This window comes from Corvus cornix, chromosome 3 (assembly GCF_000738735.6).
Source record: "Corvus cornix cornix isolate S_Up_H32 chromosome 3, ASM73873v5, whole genome shotgun sequence".
In the NCBI taxonomy this organism is placed as follows: Eukaryota; Metazoa; Chordata; class Aves; order Passeriformes; family Corvidae; genus Corvus; species Corvus cornix.
This window is the reverse complement of record NC_047056.1, coordinates 42,213,451-42,229,861: the sequence shown is the minus strand read 5'-3', so window position 1 is coordinate 42,229,861 and position 16,411 is coordinate 42,213,451. Positions and strand designations below refer to the sequence as shown.

General features: G+C 37.3%; 1 protein-coding gene across 1 annotated transcript in view; it reads left to right on the top strand.

Moving 5' to 3' along the window:
- Positions 1-16,411, top strand: part of GALNT2 (polypeptide N-acetylgalactosaminyltransferase 2) — a 95,402-nt gene that overhangs the window by 56,522 nt on the left and 22,469 nt on the right. The window contains exons 3-7 of the mRNA XM_039569191.1: positions 133-286; positions 5,300-5,398; positions 5,962-6,029; positions 6,928-6,993; positions 10,033-10,154. Of these exons, the coding sequence (XP_039425125.1) occupies positions 133-286; positions 5,300-5,398; positions 5,962-6,029; positions 6,928-6,993; positions 10,033-10,154 (509 nt within the window). The remainder of the gene's footprint in view (positions 1-132; positions 287-5,299; positions 5,399-5,961; positions 6,030-6,927; positions 6,994-10,032; positions 10,155-16,411) is intronic.

Sequence of the window (16,411 nt, the reverse complement as noted above, 5' to 3'; positions counted from 1 at the left end):
GTTACACTGTTAACAATACTGTTGAAGTTTAATTACTTAATTAAATATTTCATCAATTGTGATTGGATTACTGAATGCTGTTCCTTAAATCATGAATATTAAACCAGATATTTTCCTGTTTTTCAACTGTAGGAAAAGTTCGGTGGCAAGACTTTGATCAAGACGCCTACGTTGGCGCTACCGTGGTGCGATCTGGTCAGGATCCATATGCACGGAATAAGTTCAATCAGGTGGAAAGTGACAAACTGCGAATGGACCGAAGCATTCCTGACACTAGGCATGATCAGTAAGTGCCAAACTGAGCCATGTTGGCTTGGATTAGGCTTCTGTATTTATTGCTTTTGAGCTGCTTTTTCTGAAGCAGGAATTCTCCAGCTTTAGAAAGGACAGTAACAGTAAACTCACTGATCCTTGAACAGTGGTTTAAAGAACAATAAACCTTATTCAAGTTTTCTGTTTCCATTACTTCCATCAGTGTGTGTTATATATCCAAACTGGTGCTGCATTTTAGTCTCTTTTTGTTCCTGTTTATCTGATGGCATTTCTTGTTTCCTACATTTGTGAGTCTCTCTCACAGTGAGGATGATCAAACAGTGGAGCAAGTTGCCCAGAGAGGATGTGAAGTTTCCATGCTTAAGGATATTCAAAGCCCAATGCACAGCCTGCTGTAGTGGGCCCTGCTTTGAGGGAATTTGGGCTCAGAGATCTCCAGGGCCACTTTGGATCTCAGTCACTTTGTGATTGTTTGTATGTGATGATTGTCAACTCTAAATCTAAAGGAATCAATTTATGCACACCCTGGTAAACATAGGATGGAATTATACTTCAGGCTGCTTGTGTAGTTTCAGGAAACAGTACACTTCACGGTAAGGAAGGATATTATTTGCTACTGGTTAGAGAAGACCTTCATTTTCAAAAGGATTTAATAACTTGCACAAGGCTTGCTTAAAAAGAAAATGCTCATTAGGGCTTTGTAACTTAAAAATACAAAACCAAATTTGGTTTGGTTTGGTTTTAAAAACTAGGGAAGCCAGTCTTGAAACATAAAATTAGCCAACCATGTGTAGTTAATTTGCCTAACTAATTCTTCAGTTAGGATGAATGTACATTCACACTTTTGTAAGTAGAAGAAGCTGGAAAAGAAACTGGAAGATGAGAGAGAAAAGGAAGGCTCCTGTTTTTCTCCCATAAAGCTCTTTAATCAGAAACGGCATAGTGAAGAAAATTTGTATAAAAACTCACTGTCATTTTTGAAATCCCTTGTATAATAGCATGGGTTTACGTTTCTTTACGCAAAGTATTTGTAGATGGAGTAAAGCAAGTAATTTGTTGTTAATTGAATGTCAAAGGAGGAAGAATCTGGTGTTTTGCTTGTTAACAAGAAAGCAGTGAAAAGCATGATGCCTGTGGTGTTGTACTGAGGAGTTTAAAATTACTTTTGAATTTTCTTCATAGCATATACCTTTTTTTCCCCACAAGAAATCTAACTTTTCAGATCAGATATTCTTTTCCATGAGATCAAACTCAGCTACCAACTTTTAGAACTTTCTGTGATTCAGATATGCTGAATTTGGAATTTTTTAGATACCTAATAACCTGTGGGGGGTGGGAGGGGAGGGTAGATGTGTCTAACAGACAAAGGCTGTTCTTTGAGAATAACTTAAATGAGACATGTCTGGAGATAAATTATATTACCATGGCCATGTTTCTTTTAACTGTTAGTCTTGTGATTATATGCTGACTTGCTTAAGTGTTTTCACTAAATGGAGATGGAAAAGAACCCAGAGAGAGAGATGTTTCTGGGGAAGGACTATATCTGAGCTGGGATTATTCTTAGACTTTGCCATGGAACAGATTTAAGTGCCCATCAGTCTGTGAATAGTCATCTTTTAAAGAAAAAAACCAACCAAACAGAAAAACAAACTGAAGCAATCATTCTTACAAGCTGTCTTTAATGAGTTCTCTGCCATGTTACATTTAATTTTCCTTCTGTTTTGGGAAGAACTTTCACTGCAGAAGCTGAAAAAGCTGCATGAAATTATTTGTTTGGGAGCTGTGCAATGAAAAGAACAAAAGCAATAGCCAGAGGAAGAAGAATATCTGAGCATGTGACACTTGGAAGCATGTTAGTTGCTAATCAAATTGGAGACAACTGGGTTGAGATTTAATATCTCTTGTGGAGCTGTTGCAATCTTCTTTAAGGAAAGAAAACTGGATGAGGAAATACTTTGTTTCTTCTTAAGTAACTTGTTATTAATTGTTATTAATTGATGTGCCTAAGAGGCTGTTTGTCTTTAAAGAAATTACATAGCAATATTTTTTAATTGCTGAAATTGTCTAGACTGTTTAGAAGCAGTTTATCAGGATTCTGCATTAGATATGTAGATGTGTGTAATTACACATCTCTTAATACTCTATCGTTTAGTCTTTTTTTACATCATGCAAACTTTTACTAACATGAAGACCAAAGACTTCCACTTGCTTTTTGTGGAAAAAACTGGACTGGTACTGCCAGCAGTACCAGAAAACACTTTTGGTTCACCTGTTTTAGCTGCTTGCCTTTGTTTTGATCAAAAGGAAGAAGGGAGAAACATAAGCAGAGAGAACTCTGAGCAGGAACATGGATTCTCACTCCAGCTGATGCTTCCAACTACTGCTTTCAACAAGTCTGAGAAACCTCTGGGTTTCCTTTCATTTCATGGTAGATTTTGGAGATCCAGAACGTGACAAGTGAGTGTCACAGTTGTAATAGGAAACTCAAAGAGCTGTCTTCCTGTCAGTGTAAAACAGTTTCTCAAGTGGGATGAAGGATGAAATACGCCATGTTTTTTGTGGATCAATGTTCCCCATTTATGCTTTGGACCAGTGATTTCTGATCACATCTCCTAATTGATGTGTTGTAATGATTTTTAAGAATTACTGTTAAGTACTATAGCTGCACTAAGCTGTGTTTTCTTTCTCATTTGGCACCTATTAGGAGTTTCTGACCTCACACTCAAGTTTTATTCTTAAGTAGAGAAGAAACAAACTTTCTTGTGTCTTTGGTACCTGTTGAAGTGAATGTTCTTCTTGCACTGGTTAAAATGTGTATTTCTGTCAAAAAGTGGTTTCAAACAAATCATAGAGGTTTTGGGAAAAATTGTTAATTAAATGAACTAGTCCAAATCTCTGGGGGAAAGGATGTACTGATTTTAATGACCTATGCTAAACATTGAAGGTCTCGATTGAAGTTTGCAGTTCAGGTTCTATCTTCACTAAATGTATTTTCTTATTCTGCATGTAAAAATTGAAGTGCTGCATCTTGAGGAGACAAAGTTTAATCTCCATGCCAAAAATAATGACACTGTTTCTTTGTTTTGAATTTAAACTGTGGCCCTGTTGACACAGCAGAATAGGAGGAAGAGTGATGATACTGAGTCAGTCAAAGTGGGGATTTATGAAGAGCTGAAAACAGTAATACTTGGTGAAACATTCCTCCAGTTTTATTTGGAAATCTAGAAGTCTTATTTCTCCCTCAGAAATATACAGTAGTGCTCTTCAGTTTTCTTAAAACTGAGAGGCTTCATTGCCTTGAGTAATTCCCCCAATATATACTCTGGCTCAAGTGCTCTCTTTTGCAAATAGATCAATATAAGTTTAATGTGACTTTTTAATTATTCTAATGCAAGTGCTTCATGGGATAAATGCGTGCACAGTAGCCCTGTCCACTGTGAGTAATTTGAAAGTTAGCAGAATAAAGAATATCTTCTTTGGCACTGCAGGCTTTGGAGTATAATAATTGCATGTCTTTTAGCTGTCTAGATGAGTTGCCAGAAGCTCATGCTGGAGAAGCTGCTCTTTGTTTTTCAGGAATGCATCGGCATTTGAGATTTATGCATTCCACGCTGGGCGCTAGTGACAAAGCCATCTTGTATGCCCACCGCAAAGCCAGAGATGGCCCTGCTAATCTGACACAGCAGTTGTAGGCTTGGCGTAGACTCTGTTTTTGTTCAGAGCCTAGTGAGGTCACTGCAGCATGATAATGTTTTGTTTCATGCAGGCACTAATGTGTGTGGCACTATGGGTGTGTTGTATCAAAAACACCACAGGTTTTTTGGGATTTTGTAGGGTGGGCAAGGGCAAGAAGCACATTGCTGCTTGCTCTCTGATTCCAAGAGGTTGAAGGTTGCATGGTTTATGGTGCATGTTGCAGATGTTTAATCAGGTTAAAGATTAGAGTGGGCTTTTATACAGGCAGAGGCCTAGTTTTAGAAGTGTGGGTGGCAAACTTCTCTTAAAAACTAGTCGGGTTAACACTGCACAGAGTACAGAAATTGAATTGCTGAAATAAGTGCTGAAATCAATTGCTGAATTTGCTACAGGTGTATGCTAGCTGGGTTTATTCCCTCTGAAGACAACTAGGTCTGTTAAAACTCTACCCTTAATTAAAAGATATGGAAGAAATAAATCACTGGTGTGTGTCCCTGCACAAATGGCAATCAGTATCATGACTTATCACACTGTAATGCTTTTGGCATAAACTCAATATACATTGTTTTCTAGTACTGTTAGTTTCTAATACAATGAGAGCAGTGTCTTTTTTGGGTTTATTTTATTGGATTAAATAGCTTAACTGTATGTAGTCCTGAAGGAAGCATTTTGGGATTGCCTTCTTTTTGCTTATTATATTAATCTCAGATTTCTAGAGGTGATGAGAAATGAGTTGACATAGATGGAATATTTCATTATCTTTATCATTTGGAAAGATATGGTTCTGTGTTTAGTTGGCTCAGCATTGTCACAGCTAGCTCTGTTTTTCGAATTCTGAATGTTATGAGCCTAACAAGTTCTTATTAGAATAGAAAACTAGTGTTATCTATGTACAAGTCCAGGATGTTACAGGAGCTTTAAAAGTAAAGGAAGAAGTGGACACGTGCTCTTCTAAAGAAGAAACACCTGGTAGCCTGTGAACATGTGCATTTTTGTTGAAAATATGCTTATTTCCTTATATGTATTGAATGCTTTTAGTGTAAAAGGGCTCTGGTTTCATATTCAACTGCACAAAAGACATTTCACATAGTGCAATGATGATGGTCTGGTAACTTTTTTGAACCTACCCGTGTCTGCCACTGACTTTTTAGGCTTTTGTGTGCTAAGACAGCTACCAAAAGTGTCAAAAGACACGTTGATTACATTCTCACTTGAAAACAAGGTATTTCATTCTTCCTAGTCTATGAGTTTAATAGATAAATACTTTGCAATGAAGGCCTGAGATGTAAAAATTGCATTGAAATTGATGACAAGGTATTATTTCTTTCAGGTGTCAACGGAAACAGTGGCGGATAGATTTGCCAGCCACTAGTGTGGTGATCACCTTTCATAACGAGGCAAGATCTGCTTTGCTTCGAACTGTTGTCAGGTATGCATAAGAGAGCCTAATTTTTCTCTAAAGGCCATTTCTGTCAGATAACAGCTTAGGATAAGAAAGGGAAGTAACAACCCATTATGTTCTTCTGAACTATTTGCAGAGGAAAAGATGAGTCTTAATTTCATTGAGATCTTCAGTTCTTACATTCTGAAATAGTGATGTTAAACAAAATTGCTCACCTTAACTAGAATGCATGAAGTGTGGGACCAATTGCCAGATGATGTCTGGAAGATAGCCATTTCAAGAAAAAGTCAGGGTAGATGGATTCCCAGGTGATATTTGACTCAAAGATATCTGCAAAAGTTCCATGTTAGATATTTCTAATGCACTGATTTCTGGAAGCTGGAATAGTGGGTGTGGGGGAGGCAGGGAGGAAGGAGCACACAAAATTATACATGTGCCTCTTCATGCTTTCTGTAAGAACATGCCAACAGCTGTTGTTGAAAGTAACATCCTGGGCTAGGTTCTACTGCAGCTTAACAAAGTAACTGCTTTTATGACATCATTATGGAAAATTAATACTGCTTGAATGCTTTTGTTTTGGTCTGTTTCAGTGTCCTTAAAAAAAGTCCATCACATCTTATTAAGGAAATCATACTGGTGGATGACTACAGTAATGATCGTAAGTGCTTTTACAGGGTCCTACCTTACTGTGCTTATTCTGGTAAGATTTCCTGTAGATGCTGATAGGTCACTCAGTTGAGACTAGGACACACAAATAGGAGTTTGAAGACACTCAGCCAAAACCAGATTTTTAACTCTTCCGTATCTGTCATTGTGGAAAAGTGAAGTTTCTATAAATATTTCAGGTATATCTTATTATTTCCTGTTAGCTGAAGGACTAGAGTGTATCTTTTAAAAGAGCCTTTTTATAGTGTGTTATCTTAAGTAAAAATAAAACCCATGGTGCTTGCAACAAATATTTTTGTAGTGCTGTTTTAAATGAATGCCTGTCTCCATCAGTCTCTTGGAAAAATTCTTACTGAATCCGAAAGAAGTCGATGTCTTGTAGGTATTAGGCTATAATGATACAAGTTTAAACAATGGACGTGGACCTCAGAGTAATATTTCTAAGAAGAAACAAATGTTTATATTTGCATTAATACTTTTTTAGTAAGCTTAGGACAGGTTTGTCTTAATGTTGGTTAGAAAGTGAGCTTTCTTACAGGCAAAGAAAACAGTTTATTTAATCCTATGAAAGTTTTTTTTCTCTAGGCAATGTAGAAATTGTCTAAAGTAAGCAAAGAGAAGATAGTTAAATAAAGTTATTTCAAGACTGTAAAATTAAGCTAGCTTTAAATAACGTAATGAAGGTAGTAATTTCTTAGCCTGGTAATTTTTCTTTATTTCTTGTGAGATTAGTAACTAATTCTGACCACAAACATTTTCACCTACAAAGCTTTTGCTTTTCTTTGAAAACAGCCTCTCTTCTGGTATACAGTGTTGGATGTCAAACTGCTTCTCATCACTTTTTTTTTTTTTTTTAATTTTTAAATTTATAATTGTTTTATTTTCTAAAGCTGATGATGGTGCTCTCTTGGGAAAAATTGAAAAAGTACGGGTTCTTCGAAATGATCGACGAGAAGGTAGGCTTAATTTTAGGGAAGTAAGATGTAAATTCCACTGTGCTGCCTTATCTGTTAGTTTTCATCAAGTCTTTTAAAGGAACATTCTGCCTAACATTCCTTATTGGAAGAGATTTTCACTTTATAAACATACTAGTAAAAGGAATAAAAAAAGTATTTGTGCAGGTAAAAACAGTAATTGTGATTGTTTCCATGTTGTTGTGTGCACAATTGCCTGTTGTTGGCTTTTACAGTGAAAGCTTCCTTCAGGAATTGCGTTTAATCTTCAACTTTCCTTTCTCTTACCACACTGAATCCTTAGTTAAGCTACTTCCACTGTACACAAGGTCCCACTGTAAAATGGATCTGTGTTTGAAATAATGCAGCTTAAAAATAGCCCTCTTTTTTTGCTGCTTCCCTTATTAGATATCATTTTAAGGATTTAGTTGATGGACAGCCTGACAAACAATTTGTTTTGACTTAAGAGGGTTTGAGCAGCCAGGAGGGCTGGGACCAAGTATGCTGGTTTTGCTGAAGCCAGTGTGCCCTGTAACAAATTTGTCTTATATTTTTGTTTTCTTCTCTGTTGCTTTGTAAATTATGGTCTCACATCACTGAGCCCTTCAGTCAGCAGTTTCCTGACAGTGGAATTTAGAGTATTAGATACAGGCAACTGGTGTTCTACAGCTGTTTGAAATAATAAATGAGATTTGACAGTTGAAATAGCTGACTGAATTAGCAGATATGTGCTTGCTAATTTTCATAAGCACTGCTTCTTCTAGACTGCCAGCCTAGCCTGGGGAGGAGCTGGAATCATTGGATTGTCAGGACCTGGAAATACCATGTACAAAACCTATGTTGTCCCATAATTAAAGTTATTGCAATAACTGATGGGTTCTTAGTGTTTAAATATTCTGTTTGGAATATACTTGTGAACAAAGGCTTATTAGGAAAGCAGGTCTTTTATGACTTGCCATGGTTGCCAGATTCTAAGTAAATTAATGTCATTTTTCAGTGCATCACTTGAAGATGGAGATAGTAGTAAGGGAATAAATGGAATGAAGTAACACCTTTTGATGTTTGTTTTTTTTAGTAATTATAAATATTAATTTGTAATGCATATACAAATACATACTTAAGAATGTGCATCAGTTTATCTTAAAATTAAATATAATTTGACAAATCTACTATGTCAGAAAAAACCAACTGTTTGCAGATTGAAAACAGACTATTAGTTTACTTTTTATGTTTGTGAGATTAAGATTAAATATTACACATATAGATTAAAATTTAAGAGAATCAGTGAAATTAACCAATGTGTAGGATGCTAAGAGTAACTCAGTAATATGAACAATAGAGGAAAGCAGTGTGTTTTAAAACAAAAGTTGAAGTAAAGGGATGGTGTCAGTGGAGGGGATGATGTTAACTGCCTTTCTTTCAGAAATAAATATTAGTAGCTTTTAGTCTCATCTGTAGTCTCAGTTGTTATGGGAACAGATGTGTTTGAGGGTGTGGTAGTCTACAGAATAAATGTTCAGTGGAACTTTTTCAGCTCTATTCATAGTAAGCCTGAGTATGATTGTGGAGGACTCAATGACCAAAGTGCTCACCTCCATTTTTTTGCCACTAAATCTGAAATCAGAAACACTATTGTGTGTTTTCTATAGAAGTAGGGTAAGACAGTAGGTTCTACAACAATGTTATTTAGAAATAATAAGCTCTGGGAGGAGGAATTGAAAAGTTAAAAAAAGTAGAGCCATAGTGCTTGAGGAATGGTTTGATGTGGGAAAAACAGAACAGATTGAAAGGCTGGAATTAGGGCAATAGTGCAAAGTCACTGAGGTACAGTTAGATGTCAGTATGCCACAGATCAAAGGTAAAATGTTGGAGAGCCTATAGCACAGTGCATATCTAGAACTGTGAAGTGCCCACACTTGAAATAAGAGATAGGAAAAGGATCTTGATTGGGCTGTTGCTGAATGTTGGTCAGAGCAAACAAGCTCTTCTTCTTAAGCATCTTGTATTCTGTTGGCATAGTCATATTTTGCATATTTATTTTGTAAAGGGAGAGGTAAGTAACAGGCTTGATTCTCTTAGTGTTTCAGTTAGGGGGGAAAAATGCCCAAACAAACCGGAATAGATTTAGTGGGAAACAATGGAGAAAGAAAAAGGAAAAAAAAAAAAAAGACCTGGTTTTGGTCTCATGTGACAAAAGGAAATCAATGAATTTTTTTGAATAGTAGTAGAAAAAAGTAGGGAGGAAATTTGCAAAGTAATGGGAGGAAGCTTGCTTACGTGTGTGTATAGCAAGGACTTTAAGGAATGGTGAGGTCATCCTATGAACAAATATTAAAACAGGAGGAAGAAAAGGGTAAATCAGTGAGGGTATCTATGTAATCGAGACATAGAGATGAGAAGAACCTTTTGGTTTTACCAGAACTTTCCTCTTAAAGATATCTATTAAAAACAAACAAACCAAAAACAAGCTACAAAACAAGAGAATTGCTGTAATCACAGAGGAAAAAACAGTTCAAATGGGTTGGGGTAAGGCTCTCAGATGGGAATTAATGAAGCATGGCTATTTCTGGAAGGAGTTCATAGAAGAATGGACAGACTCTGGTAAGAACTAAAATGGAGGGGGGAAAAAACTGGGGAAGATAAGTTAATGATGGTGCTTTCCTCAGTTGCTTAGTAGAACTGTAGGAGATGTATTTGTTTTCAGGTCCAATCTTAAGTAAGATTTATCAGTATAAATACTACTTAGAGTGATGCAGACGCATCTGTACTTGTGTATCATTTGTTTTGAAAAGGTACTTTTCTTCTGCTTAAATCAGAGGAAACCTGTACCACGCAGTAGGTTGAGCGCTTGCAGGCTGTTTGGTGTGAAGTCATTTCACTGAATTCATAATTAGCATCTGATTTTGATAATGGAGCTTGTGTATTTGCCCTGTCTGAGTTAGAGTCATTTAACTAATTACTAACTGGGAATGCAATAGTTTCTCACTACTGTTGATTGTTTTTCTCAGGAAGTGCTTAAAACTTCTTATCTTTACTTCTCAGGCCTTATGCGCTCCCGTGTCAGAGGGGCAGATGCAGCACAAGCGAAAGTGTTGACCTTCCTGGATAGTCACTGTGAGTGCAATGAACACTGGCTGGAACCGCTTTTGGAAAGAGTAGCTGAGGTTAGTAAAGAGTTCTAACGTAATTTCCTGAAGAAGCAGCTTTTAAATTTTAAAGCCATCTGGTTTATACTAGATTAATTTTATTCATTTTTCTAAGAAGCTTTTTCCCCTGATTTAAGATGATGGAGATGATTGGAGTGTTCTGTGATTAAATGAACAAAACTATGTTTTAATCTGTGAACACAGGCACATAAAATCTGAATATTTATTATTATCTTTGCAAGCAATTCAAATATATGCTTCCTTCATTCTTTGGGGACCACCTTAGTAAACTGAAAATCTTTAGTGCAAGGTATGATTCTCCTCTACCAATATCATCTTGGTGTGATTCAGTTTACCTGAATCTTTATGCTTCATTAAGATTCAGTGTGATAGTAGGAGCGAGGATGACTTGTGAAACCAAAATTCTCATGGAAACTAGCAGGAACTAGAGGCTCAGCATCTATGAAGAGGATGCTTAGTCTGTCTCCTGGAAAAGCAATTGAGAGTGAAAATATACTGTTTTCTCCAGGGGTTGGTTATACTTGTTAACTTGCTCTGGAAGAACTCAGTTGAAGTGGAAATTGAATGAAGTGTGATTCCAAAAAAGCACTGAGGAATACTCAAGACAACAGGGTTTTTATTCTTCCTTAATTGCATTCCCTTTCTGGAAAGCTAGTCTTCCAGGAAAGGTTTGGTTCCAAAATGCTCCTGATCAAAATGATTTTGCTAAGCTACTCTGGTTATGCCCAGTTCTTCACTTATCCACCTTACGCTTTCCTTTGCATTTCCCCCCAAAAACAGAAAGGGGGAGAGAGAAGGAAGAAAACCCCATATACTCAGTATGCCAATGAAGAAGCTATCAATTGATGACTGATTTTTTTTATTCTACTTGGTTCCATGATGCTTTTAGAATCATAAAATCATATAGGTTGGAAATGACATTTAAGATCGTTGAGTCCAACTGTTACGTGAGCACCTGCCAAGCCCATTATTAAACCATGTCCCTGAAGTGCCACATCTACACACCCCTTAAATACCTCCAGGGATGGTCACTCCCCCACTTCCCTGGGCAGTCTGTTCCAATGTTTGACCACTCTTTCAGTGAAGAAATTTTTCCTAATGCGTATTCCAAACCTCCCTGTAACTTGAGGCTATTTCCTCTTTCCTATGCTTGTTTCTTGTAGGAAGAGGCTGATTCCCCACCTTGTTACAACCTCCTGTGAGGTAGTTGTACAGTTGTATGCTCTCCTCTGAGCCTCCTTTCTCCTGGCTAAACACCCTCAGCTCCTCCTCAAAAGGCTTGTGTTCCAGACCCTTCACCATCTCTGTTACCCTTCTCTGGACACACCCCAGCACCTTAATGTCTTTTTTGGACTGAAGGGCCCAGAACTGGACACAGGATTTGAGATGTGGCCTCAGCAGTGCCAAATACAAAGGGATGATCATTGCTCTGGTCCTGCTGGCCGTACTGTTGCTGATCCAGGCCAGGATGCCACTGACCTGGGTGCACACTGGGTCATGTTTAGCTGCTGGCAGTCAGCATCCCCGAACCTGTAGCATCGCATGAAATTGTGACCCAAGTGCAGAACCTGGCACTTTGCCTTGTTGAACCTCATACAATTGGCCACAGCCTGTTATATTTACTGGGTATTTCAGAAGTACTGCAAGTTGCCCAAGACACATCAGCTGAAATCCTGTTTTAGAGTAGAAATAACTAAACCTGGATACTATTAAAGTACCTAGAGCCTACAAAGCCTGTGAGCGTGAGTAACATAGCACTTCTTCCTATTTTTGTACCCACCTAAAGTGTTGCAGCCTCAGAAGGGTTGGGGGAATTTTTCTGTAATTATTAACTAGGGAAATAAACTTGAAGGCATTAAATATATCTCAGAAAGAAGTGGATAGAGAATGCTTGCTGCTAAAGCAGTAACGAATTCTAGGATATGGGAACCGTTTTCAGACCTTTTGCGTTTGAAGCATCTATTTATTCAAGAAATCAGAAGAGAGGTGGTGGTTTTGGTCAGCAAAACCCTGCATTTGGTAAGACAGTTACTTAGTCATTTTCCCGTTTCTCTTGTGTATGACTTTTTGCAGGGCTCATACTCATTTATCTTGCTGAAACTGATACGGAATTTGAAAAAGTGTTACCTTTCCATCATAACAGAATGTAAAGCCTCTTATTAAATTGCTGGCAATTTGTGAAGATCCAGCATGGCATGGGGTGTATTTGGTTGGAGAAGCTGACACGTATTTTGCTTTTTGTAGCAGTTACTTTTTAGTAGCATGTGAATTATTAGATCCTTCAAAACTCACTCCTTCCAATTGTCACCATAATACACACTAATAGTGTGCCACTGAATAGTTTTCAGCTGTATGAATATATTTTTCCATTCTTAAAAGATTGCTGTAGTGTTAAATAATGAATATAGAGTTTCAGTTGACTTTCATCTGCAAAGCTTTCCAGCCAACAGGTATGGGGATTGAAAAAGCAGCTTTCTGGTTATTCAAATAATTAAGGCATGGTTAGTGTTTACGCATAGCATGTGATAGTTCTTTGTTATTTTAAATGGATTTGTTCTGCTCACAGGGCAGACAGTATGTTAGTTGATGTTAATTGGCAGCATTTTTTGATAGTCTCAGTGACAAGAAGCTGAATAGATGTGAACTCTTTTCTGCTCTGGTCTCACAGGTAACTTTTTTCAGGTCAGGGCTACTGTTAATTAATACCATGTTTTCTGATATGCAGCTGCCTGTATTATATATCTGGTGGAAAGTGTCTTTTGTTTTTCTTTTTTTCTTTCTGTTCCAGAATTGCCCACTTGGCATTTATTTCTGTTGGAGTTTTGGGAGATTAGTTGTGTGTGTTACAATATAGGAATTTACAGCTTCTGAGGAGCAGTCTGAATAGAGTCAGTTCTGCAGTACTCTATCTGATGTGCTATAACCACTTTAGAAAGCTGTGCCTCTGACATCTGAGATACCAAGCTTTCCTCCTCAATTGAAGCATGATCCATCCCACAGTTTTCTTCTATAAGATGGTTTCCTGGTTAGAATATCTTCCTTTTTTCACGAGCCATGCTTGCCTAGTGTTTCTAGAGGGGTCTGACTCTGCTAGGGATTTTTCTACAGCAATTTGAGCAAAGGCTTAAAGCAGAAGCAACATACACACAGGGTGACTTGCTTTAAAGTTCAGAATGCCTACAGATACTGGTGTAACCTGGAGCTGGTATCTTTGCTCCTTCCTGGAGAGTGGTTTTCTGCTTGATTGCTAAGGCTACCTTTTATGCCCTCTAGATTTTTTGTGTGTGTGTGTGTGATTAAATGAGGAGACAGTGGAGGTTAACCCTTTGATTCCTCAAAAATAGTAGTAAGTATACACAATCCTGAAAACATCTATAACTACTAGTGATTTCATGGGCACTTGTCTACTTGGCTTTTTCCATTTCAAATTTCTAAACACTTTGACGTTCTAGTCTTACAATTCAGCAATTGTATGAGAAAAATAAATTGAAAGATTCTGATGCAGAACTGAACTAATCTGTTTTCATAGCCTAGCAGTAAATCCTCTATCACATTTAGGAAGATATTTTTAAACAAAGATGATCTTAAAAGGAAGAAATAACTAAGATTAAGAAGTGAGATGTGGTTGGCTTTTTCATGTCTGTCTCAGATTTTTGTGACTTTAAGTGAGTCAACTTTTAACTGACACAATACTAAATGGAAAATATTTATATTTCCTCTTAAGAGTGTTGTAAAGCTTAATCTTAGAAGTGTCCTGAGATTTTTAGAAGGAGGAAGCAATACATGCAGAATTTTGAGGATAATTTCTCATGGTTTATGAGAACAATATATTAAGTCTAACTCTCTAGAGCATTCATAACTTCCTCATAAATTGTCAAGATGAAATAGTTTGCTACACATTTCCAGGTGCTAGAGACTTGCAGTACTCACAGACTATTTCTTTTCATTATCTTCACCAAGAAGTACATGGTTTTCCAGTTGTGCCTGCCATTAGAAGGCAAAAGATTTTTCTATGTTAAATTATCCTAAAGCAAGGTATTATTTATCTATGGTGTGATTAAAGGGAGCAGCTGCTTTTTAGTCTTTTAAATGAGTGAACTCTGTAATTTGGAGACCCACAAGCTCTTTTTCAGCAGTCTCTGCATTAACAACTTTCTAATGCTCCACAAATCATCACCTTAAGAATGTACATATCTTTTTTTTTTTTTGCTTTGCTGCTGAGCAAATCCTGTAATTTCAAGTCACAGAAGGAACAGCGTATTTCCAAGTCAGCAGTGTGAGGGTTATACATCAAACTGAATGCACATGGCCTGGGTATTTGGCTGTCAGAGAAACAACTGGGAGTTAAATGTAGAAAGTGGTGTTAGTGTGGTGCCACACTGATATTGATAGAAATAATCAGGCCAACAGTAAAAGCCTGAGGAAATCCCAAATGTGTAGGGACAATGTGTTACCTGCTTATGTGGCTTGGTGGAGGTAAGCTGAAGCCTAAATGAAGCTGTGCCTGATGTGACGCCTGATAACTTGGGCAGCTTTTACCACCAGGTTCAACCTGGTCAAGTAGAACCATTTGAAAAAACCAAATCTTTCTCAGAAGATGTTTTTAGAGAGGGGCATAGATGAATAAGCCATCTCAGTTTCACCTAAGGAATAAACAAGAAAGAAAGGAAGGGTGTTTTCATTTTTCTATTTTATGCTCATAGGTGTACTGTGAATAACTGGACAGGCTGGATATCTTCTGTCTCATCAGCCTTTATTTAAGGGAGTTTCCTAATTCTAGCACTATATATAGAATGCCTAAAATAAGGGCATGGGTACATCTAAAGCATTTCAATGATGTAGGAAGGTGTGCACACACACACACACACACACACACTCTCAGAGAGGACTTTGCAGTGAAGGTGCAGTAAATTGTAACTGCCTTGCAGTTAGCAAAACTGTGCCTTGCTTGGCATTGCAAACAGGGGCTTGAGGCTACCACTAGCAGAAACAGGAGCTAAAGATGTGATCAATGGGGGAATATGACAGGTTGGTCTTTTTTTGTTTGTGTTTCTAGTTTGCTTTAGATTAAACTAATGAATTCTTAGCAGCAGGCCACATTAGATTTTAAATTACATCTCTCATAAAAGCAGATTCTTGGCCTGGGTGGCATAGCTGCAGTGGAAGTAAAGGGAATGTAAAAAGAAAGGTGTCTTCAGCTTGAATTCTCTTGGGTTTGCTTGAATTCTTTTGGATGATACAGAAGTCTGTGACCTTTTGTTCACTCAGCCAGAATGACCTAGTAAATGTCCTGTATGTAATTAGGGCTTACTAAAAATCAGCACAGATTGAATAGTTACGGTTCAATAAAAGAAAATGGGCCAAGCAAAGCATTTGACTAAGAGTTGCTTTTAAGTCTCTTCTTATGAGCTCAAGCTATTCTCTTACTAATTTGGTTCCAATCTGTTCTGTATAATACTGATTAGCAAGGCGGATACATTGCTTGAACCATTGTTTAGAATACATGTGGTGTGTCAAGACCTACTTGTAAAATAAATTCTTAAAATGGAGATGTTTAGGTTGTATTTTTGTAACCATAAGAAGAGTTTTTCTGTAACAGGAGTTACCAAAATATCTCCTGTTTGTTCAAAACTTTTTTTTTTTAATATTCACAGCTTTGGTGATATGCTGTTCTGAAGTTATTTGTTCCCTGAATGGTGTTAAATTGTGCAGCTCAAAACTTTTATTTTGAATTCAAGCAATACGTCATGGAGACAAACTCGCTTAACCATGATGCTGCATTTCTAACATTAGATGAGTTTTTTTTTAGAATACTGAGGTCTTGTGATTCTACTGGGTGATGCATGTGGAGTTCTTGGAAAGATTTTTGTTCTTAAACTGTTTTGGCAAAAACATCAGCTAAAATAATTAACATTGCTCAGAATAGTATACAGGACCGTGGTTAGACAGAGGAGTGTGGTTATCTGTACTGCTGGAATCTTGGCTGCTGGAGATTAATAGCATTCATGAGTCTGAGGTGCTTTTTAGGTTCTCTTTCCTATCTGAGTATCTGTTATTGAAGTATGATTCTTCTAGTGTGAAATGGATTGGCATTAACCTAAGACTTTTCTGACTGCCGAAAGGCCTAAGTGTCCCTTAAAGGTTGAAATAGTAGGACACTAGTACACTGCATGGCTGGAGACTTGCTGTGGAAAATATGTATTGCCTGGATGCTTTTCTTTGCATTGGTTTTAAAAGCAAGAATGGAAGGGCTG